At 42.8% G+C, this 9,084-nt stretch overlaps 1 protein-coding gene across 1 annotated transcript in view; it reads left to right on the top strand.

Annotated features, from left to right (window-relative positions):
- The first annotated feature begins 4,946 nt into the window (after nt 1–4,946).
- LOC112263670 (inositol 1,4,5-triphosphate receptor associated 1) overlaps nt 4,947–9,084 on the top strand; it is a 28,085-nt gene continuing 23,947 nt past the window's right edge. The window contains exons 1-2 of the mRNA XM_042330918.1: nt 4,947–5,647; nt 5,879–6,083. Coding sequence (XP_042186852.1) covers nt 5,462–5,647; nt 5,879–6,083 — 391 coding nt within the window. The 5' untranslated portion in view covers nt 4,947–5,461. The remainder of the gene's footprint in view (nt 5,648–5,878; nt 6,084–9,084) is intronic.

The raw sequence follows: 9,084 nt of genomic DNA, 5'->3' as shown, positions 1-9,084 counted from the left end.
TGTCCTAAAGAATCTGATTGCTACTGGGGATTTCCTATTGGTTTATACAGGAGATGTTATGCAGATGATCTAGAATCATTTGATATGTTAAACTGACTAATGTTTATTGTTTGCTGGCCTGAGCCAGCAATTGGTGGAGCTGAGGGGAGGGGGTGGGGGTGTCAGCTGGTTTTGATGTGTGGCAGTGAATGATCAAAACAGGCGAAGGCTACACTCACTGAAGAGCATCTTGAGGGTTTCCCACTGCAAACTGGCAGCAATAGAATTGTCTAAAATTAGTGTGCATTTTTGACCAGCTTGTGTGATGAGATGTAGCTGAGATGTAGCTAGTTGTTATACGTTTTCATATGCACATGTTCTGCCGCTTTCAAAGGAATATTCCTCAACTGGAAGGTAAAGACTTTATTCTTTTGTATTCTCACCGCTTTCTAACATATCTAACATTCTTAGGGTAAGTGTATATGTCTTGTATAACTTCATAATGCAATCTTGATTCATTAATAGCTGTAAATATCTCATGTGGGCTACTTGTCATCTAGTAAGCTTGGACAACCTCTCCCTGTTTTGTTATGTAATGTTTCCACTGTCTTTCTTTGCTTCGTGTGCTGTTGACTGACCTGCAGTTTCAGTTACATGACTGTCACAAATCTAGTCCCTGGTTAGGTTAAAGTTCTGAGTGGTCATTCCTTTCTCTTGACCAGGGACCCAAAAGGAAAAAACACATGAGTTCAGGAAACATAAGTTAACAAAAGAACATTCACATTCTAACTGGCACTTAATACATTACGTGCATGTAAGTATGGTATTATATATAATGCATGTAATGCACTTCTACAGAGATAGAATAGTCCTTAACAAACTAACTCAAACTTTCCACCCACAATCAAATAGAAATATATGAAACAACACTTCGATTCTAACAATTTCTTGAAACTCCAACTTCAGACTTTTTCAGACTAATTTGTAAACCAATATGACAAGTATCTTATATGCATTGTCAAATTTTTCTTCATACAGAGAGATGTTATGGCCTCGGAGAACTTACTGAATGGAGATCAGAGCTTTCATGGGGAACAATCTGAATCTAATCTTCTGAGGAGCCAGGGTGAGAACCATGAAAGCAGCAGGCCATCAACTCAGACCAGGCCGATGAGAGAGGACAGAAGGGGATGCACAGTACCAGCTCTCTCAAGGGACTCTGGAGTTAGTTCCATAGACCATCACCAGCTGCCGGAAAGCAATGAAAGTAAGCATTGATATTACTATTGACTTATTGTCAATGGCATAAAACCTTATCATAATACAGAACATCTTGATAACCAGGCATTTATTTTTTTCAGAGCAGCAAACAGAATGCTTTTATTTTTAAAGATGTGTATAGACATCTAAGTTTAAAACTACTTTCACCACTGCACTTTGACTTCTGCTTTCGCTTATTTGAAGTTGTACATGACAAAGCGTGATGGATGTTTTAGTGTGGAGCAGCTATGGACCAGAGGATTCTACTGAAGAAACCATGGACACAAGTACATTTTCTGAGGAAGAGCTTCTTGATATAACATTTGAGGCATGCAATACCGCTGGCACAGGTACAAATCACCTCTTGTAATAACAGCGGTACATTAGTGTTCTCTTTGTGTACTGGCATGCTTCCTAAGTCTTTGTTCTCCATAGGAGAGGTTCTGGTCTCCACGATCATGCAGTACCTGCAGACGATGACAAGCCAGAGCCCAGAACAGGACAGGCTGAATGCTTTGAATCGTATGCTGGACCCTGAGTGCCAGGATCCCGCTATTAGCAGGGCCAAATTCCAATCCACCATGAGGGAGTGGATTGCCCAGTGCAGCCAGGATGGGTAAAGAAAAACCTTCAGACAGCTAACTGCTATAGAATGTTCATCTGCAGCAGCCTTATAATCAACAACATGCCTCAGAAGTTTTGCCATTAAAAATGACTCAAATTTGTAGTTGATTGCATCTGTTTGTGTGATTTATTTTGATAAAACATTGGTTAATCTTGCTAATCTGCTGTGTACCTATAATTGGAAACTAATGATTGTTTGTATCTTTCAGCATGCATGAGGACGACAAACATATTTCAGGGGAAAACCTTTGTAAAGTGTCTATAAATGGTAAGGTTTTACTTTTGTAGGCAGCCTGGAAATCCGTCTCAGATTACAGTGCAGCACTGATTGTGTTGTTCTTTCAGGGATGGATTTCTCAGGTCCTGAAGCTGCCTTCTCAGAGAGAGAACAGTGTCATTGGTAAGTTATTCAGCTTTCTCGGTCACTCATGATTTGACTCTTTCTATGCAGTACTATTTCTGTATTCTACTGTATTCAACTGGCTTCCAGTTGAAGCTCGCATTGGCCCCCAGTGGTGGAACTAGCTGCCCCCTGAAGCTAGGACAGCAGAGTCCCTGCCCATCTTCCGAAAACATCTGAAAACCTACCTCTTCAAACAGTATCCCCCCCCGCCAATACAAAAAAGACACACACACACCTTCTAGCTCTGACTCTACTGACAGCTATATTATTGAGTAAAATGTTACTTTCTATGCCTGTGATATGTGGTTGTCCCACTGTGATATGTGGTTGTCCCACTATGATAAGTGGTTGTCCCTCTATCTAATGCACTAACTGTAAGTCACTCTGGATAAGAGTGTCTGCTAAAATACTACAATTTAAAATGTAAATGTATTAATGCTATAAATCTGACTTCTCCTTTGGCTCTAGTGACTCCAGGGAGTTGCTGGCCACTGTGTCTGAGTTTAAGCATGCGCACCGCAGAATGAGTAAGCAGAACAACAGCCTGTTGAGGACTGTATCTCAGGGTGAGGACACCAACCTGCAGCTCACAGTGGAGATCACTGAACTAAGTGCCAAGCTGGCCAGGTACTGTCTGTGAGGATGGAGCAATATGTTGTTTTGATATGGTGGAACATTATATGGATTCATTATTGCAAGGCGTGGTAGTTCTGATGATTTGCTGTTGTAAAACTGTCTGTGTGACATCCCCAGTGCCCAGCGGTCAGCAAGGAGAACCAGGTCCCTTGTAGAGGAGCTGGAGGAGGCCAGGAGAGCCCTGAGGGAGGCAAAGGAGAGAGCCAGCCAATCCCAGGCTAGCAGCTGCAAACTGGTACTGCACTCAGCTCTTAGCAGGAAATGACATATAAGGAAATTACATACAAATGGCTTAGGCCAGAGTGTGGATGATTTTATTGGAATGTATACATTTCCATGTACATTGTACCTTTTTTTTCAATTTTAGAGCAAAGAATGTGACTGTCTGAAAGCACACATTAAAGTGCTTGAAGACAAGGTAACTTTGATCTTTATTATTATTATTTTATAATGTATGTACAACGTTTGTCATGCCACAAACTGTCCACTATATGTGTGTGACACAATCCCTTTCATATCTGCAGAATGAACAACTCACACTCGAGGGGACTTGTTCTGAAGATTGTCTCAACAAATTGAGGAAGGTTAATGCTGAGATGAGGGTAAGAACTGTTGGCCAGAACATCTCTGTCTGTCACTGAGATAAGAGTGCAGTAATGGAGATCCTCTCATTTGTTTTGCAGGAGGAACTTGAAGAGACCCTTGTCATGCTGACTGTAAGAGACAGGGAACTCATTAAGGTTAGTGTACCATACCTTCACACATAAAGGGTTCATTCTCTGTTTTACAATGACTGCATTGGTAGATTTCTCTTATTTTTCTGTTCCTTTCCAGAAAGACATACTGATGGATAAGCTGAAGAACTCTCATCTGGAGAACCACAGAATCATTGAGGTATCTTCATATTAACATTCATCATTTCAAGTTCCTGTAGTTATGCCTGTGCACTAGCAGAAAGTAGCTCTGATTGTTTTTTCCCTGTAATTGAAGGGGCTACAGTCAGAGTTTATGCATTTATCAGAGCATTCCCAGCAAGCTCTTTTGAGGTAAGTGCTGTCAATCATTTCTATGTCCATATGCTACTCGTCATTGTTTTTGTTACCAACATCTCACCCAACAGCTGTTCAGGTGACATATTTGTTGGAGCTCATTCGTGACTGAGAATGTATGTGAGTGACATCATCACAATGGGACATGCTAGGGGTCAGTGGGGTTAGTGTGTTTAACCTGGTGTGCTGCTGTAATTCATAGGTTTGACATGTACTGTAGCAGTCCACCAGGTTTCCAGGGAAGGAGTGGAGGTGTTCCTAACCACCGCTCTCTGCATGCTGAGATCCAGGACATTCAGCAGGTGACAAAGGCTTTAGTTCTGCAGTTGGTTATCAAAAGCCCTATCGCGTTACTATAGGTTTATTATAACAATGTATTTCCCTCAGCAACGTGGGGTTCTGGAGGAGATGACTGGTCCAGTATGTGGGGTTCGGACCTCTCACACTCAGAGGGACGACATCCAAAACATAATTCACAGGATCAAGTCTGCTGAGCTGGCCCACCTTCTCCACGCACACTACCCAGAGAGAGTGAGAACTCACACACACACACACACATACATAAATACTAACACTGTCGGAAGGGTTTTGAGGGTCTAATGTCTGTTCAATCACTCAGGATTCTGTTGGCGGTTGTGCTGTTGAGACCCAGGAGAGGCCATATCCCCACAGTCAACAGTCACAGCCTAGCATCAAGCAGCAGCTGGTTAATGTGTATGTGAGTTTTTATCCCCTTCTCTCTTCTGTTGTGATTACTGACATAATAAAAGTACGACAATGATTGCTATTTATTGAAACCCATTCTGATAATAAAAAAGCCCTGTGTTGCTACTTGCCAGAGCAATTATATGGACTACTATTATGTCATCCGTAGTAGTTACTGTCTAAGATGTTAGAGATAAGGGCAGTTTTAGGATCCTCGGTTGCTTCAAGATGTAACAATGTGTGAGTGAGTTGTTTATAAAGTCCAGGCTGTTCTTCCAGACTGAAGGAACTGGAGCAGCAGACGACTCTGTGGGAGGAGAGAGAGGAGAAGGTGGCGGAACAGCGGAGGCTACGGGAGCAGCAGAAGCAGAAGCCCCAGGCCAAGAAGGCAGCTGTGGTGAACTGGTGGAGAACCCTTAAGGTGGAGGGGAGTAGGACCAAGGCCAAGCCGGAAGACACCCTGACCCAGCCCAGCCAGGTCCTCACTGAGACAGAGTCCAAGCTTCAACAGGCAGAGCACACCATCACAAAGATTAGGGAACAGGTATGCCACCTTGAGGCGGCTCTGAGAACTGCCCAGGAGGGCGTAGCTCAGCACAAAAACATTCAGGACAGGGTGGGAGTTCTTCACAAGGACAAGGAGACCAACACGGTGAGAGAGGGACCTGGCTGGACTGGGGAGGAGGCATCAAAGGAGCGTAAGGACGTGGCTGTGGCTACAGACCCTGTGGAGCACCCAGGTAGATCAGAGAAGGTAGCAGGCCAGTTTGTGACCTCAGAGGGTCTGCTGGTGACCCTCAGGAGGATGGAGGCCATGGTCAGCAGTGCCCTGGAGGCAGCTGAGCTGGTTAGGGAGAGTCAGCGAAGGGTCAGCCAGGTCAAGGAGAGGATGGAGAGCATCACTCAGAAGATGGAGGAAGCTCTGACCAGAGCAGCGGACACAGAGGGTCAGCTCAGTTCCCTGGAGGCCAGGGTCACAGCCAAACCTCAGGTCAGTTTGCATAGTCTTTTCTGTATATTAGAAGAATAGTGAGCTCAAATAAGCACTGAATTTTCATTAATGTGCATTTTGAATATGCAACCCCACATATATGCTCACATGTCTGCTTTTGCAATGATTACCAGTGATCTACTAGACTGTGTTTGTTTTCCTCCTGTAAAACTCTTAAAAGTTATTTATAGCCGTTTAATTTGCATTTCCTTTCTCTCTTCTGTTCCGAAGTTGCCAGGTCCTGTAGGGCATACAGCCCAGCCTGATGTTGAAGCTATAGGCAGAGACAGATCCAGGAACCCCTCTCCTCCAGGTCCTGTAGGGCAGACAGCCCAGCCTGATGTTGAAGCTTTAGGCAGAGACAGATCCAGGAACCCCTCTCCACCAGAGCCTGTGACCGAAAGCTACAGCAAGTCTCGATGGCCCCTTATAAGCGGTATGATGAGACTACTACTCCTGAAATACAGGGCAAACACAGCATTTGTATGTCACTGACTGTAGCAGTATTAATTAGCCTACGCTACTGTAAGAGGAGAAACACAGAGGGAAACAAATTCGTTAGCCACATTCCTTTTTATTAGTAATCGCTGGGGATGTTACTGAAATAGACCCAGCAGACTGTAACGTACACAAAGCAGCTGGCGTAGAGAGGCTGAAGGCCCCTTGGTGAGTGTCACTCATCATGAAGGGTTTACTGTGACCACCATGGGCCTTGCCCTTTTTTTCTGTGTCTCAGGAGCCCAAGCCCTATTATCTGGGGAGGAATAGAGGAAGCCCCTCAGTAGAAACACCAGGATGTAAACAGTGAACATTTGGTGTGGTTTGCTCTCACAGCTAGAGGGAAGACCAGCTCTGTTTGGTTCACACGAAAGGGAGCCATGCTCATGTGACCTCCATGAGGAGAGTCCATCTATGCAAAGTCACAGCCTCATTGTTTATTGTTCGGTCAAGTTGATGAGTTTAGAAAATCTTGAGAATGCTGTAGATCAGTGGAAGTTGTTTGTTATGAACAGGCCTACTGGTCAGTGTTTGTAGTGTGTTGGCGATCAGATCACTACATTAGTTCTACAGTACAGTGTAGTTTATCACCTGACCCTTGCACCTGTTCTGCCAGGCTATTTGTGGTGATGAGAAGTCTTCTATTTGCTTAACAAATGAAGCATCTGCCATGAGAACAGCAATATGCCAGAAGCATCCTCTGATGCTCAAATAACATTATGACACTTACCTTACGCATTCTCACCTGGCAGGCATTCTCACAAACCCATAAAATATGGCACATACTGCATGTAGGTACTGCAGGCAACGCAGGTGGGATATGTGATATGTGGACTACTGAAAGCCAGCACCAGGCTAATGTAATACCTCTGAATGTGGGCTGTTAGTCATCTAACCCCATTGATGTGACTCCTGGCGGCTTTCACTTTAGAAGGAACTAAAAGGAGCTCTGGATGCCAGCATCGGCTCTAGCTTGGTATTCAAAATCAAATGCAATCCATCCAGTAAGACAGGATTAACCTCCAGCCCTCCCCGCATGGAAATTAAGATATCCTTTTACGGCTACGTTTCGACAACATCCGGTGAAATTGCAGAGAGCGAAATTCAAAATAGATTTTGAAAATATTTAACTTTCATACAATCACAAGTGCAATACACCAAAATACAGCTTAACTTCTTGTTAATCCAGCCACCATCAGATTTCAAAAAGGCTTTACAGCAAAAGCAAACCATGCTATTATCTGAGGACAGCACCCCATCAAACAAACCCGCCAGGCGCAACACAACACTCAGAAATAAAGATATAATTCATGCCTTACCTTTGAAGATCTTCTGTCTGTTGGCACTCCAATATGTCCCATAAACATCACAAATTGTCCTTTTTGTTCGATTAATTCCATCGTTATATCCCCAAAATGTCCATTAATTTGGTGAGTTTGATTCAGAAAAACACTGGTTCCAACTCGCTCAACATGACAACCATTTATCTAATAAATTACCTGTAATCTTGGTCCAAACATTTCAAACAACTTTCCTTATCCAACTTTAGGTATTTTAAAATGTAAATAAACAATAACATTTAAGACGGAATACACTGTGTTCAATTGCGACTAAAATGAAAGTGGAGCGAGCTTCAGGTTGCGCGCCCCAAACAAGAGTACACTAGGCTGGACCCTCGTTCTGAATAGCCGTACTTCATTTCTCTAAAGAAAACCATCAACCAAATTCTAAAGAGTGTTGACATCTAGTGGAAGCAATAGGAACTGCAACCATGTGCCACAGAAATCTAGGTTCCCATAGAAATTGAATTGAAAACAGTGAACTCAACAAAAAACACTTCCTGGATGGTTTGTCCTCTGGGTTTTGCCTGTCAAATCAGTTCTGTTTTACTCACAGACATTATTTTAACAAATCTAGCAAGTATATGCATATCCTATCTTCTGGGCCTGAATAGCAGGCAGTTTACTTTGGGCACGCTTTTCATCTGGACGTGAAAATACTGCCCCCTATCGCAAACAGGATATTTGGAATATACTTTGCAAATGTAGGCCTGTTAAGGTGTTAGTAAAAGGCCAGTATTCCAACACACCTATTGTACCATCTCCTGAAATAAGCTTGTAGGATAGTAGTCTTCGTCTGTTTACCTTGTTATCAACATTCTACTAAGTCCCTCTACTCCGATTTACCCGTAAAACCCTAAAAGCTATTTTATATCCCCTGCACATTGGTTTCATACCAACCAGGGCAGTTTAATATGGGCTTGTGTTTATTAGAAGATATTAACTAGAATTCAAGTATGTTTTGTTCATACTGAACATTTTGTGCCAAAACATGTGTATTTAGTAGTACGGTAAACTAAAGCAATATTGTACATACTGTACTGTAGGCCCTATCATTATGTACAGTATCACTTGTACAGATGTTTATGGATTTTTACATGAGCAATACTTATAGGACTCGAGCAAAGACTTGTGGAGCAGGTGTATGTCACTATCAAGAGATTGACTCAATTCACATACACATGTAACAAGATATTGAAATTGTTTTACTGAAATCAGCAGTGGCAGGAGCAAATGTGACAATTCTACTATAGTCAGAAGCAAAAGGGCTCTTATGACCATTTATGCTTTTCTGAGCCTGAGAGCTCTCGGTGGCGACGTTGTAAAATAAATACTAGACAAGAATGAAGTGCTTCCAAGATGTTTTGCCAACGTGAAGTGCAATCGGATGTTTTCCTGTCTGTCCACTGTTGGAGTTGGATAGCTGTGATGTGGTTTCTTTTCTCAACCTGCCACTGACCCCAGTATGAATGAATTATAGATCCTTGTGATCATTCTATTTCCCCCTGTAATTAGATCTGAAAGCCATGAGGACGTTTCCAGTGATAAGGATGCTTCAAGTAGCATGTAGCATTGGTGTCATTTAGATTTCTGTTTGTT

The sequence above is a fragment of the Oncorhynchus tshawytscha genome, linkage group LG12, assembly GCF_018296145.1.
Source record: "Oncorhynchus tshawytscha isolate Ot180627B linkage group LG12, Otsh_v2.0, whole genome shotgun sequence".
Taxonomy (NCBI): domain Eukaryota; kingdom Metazoa; phylum Chordata; class Actinopteri; order Salmoniformes; family Salmonidae; genus Oncorhynchus; species Oncorhynchus tshawytscha.
The sequence above is the reverse complement of the archived record's forward strand: the minus strand, read 5'-3'. Positions and strand labels throughout refer to the sequence as shown.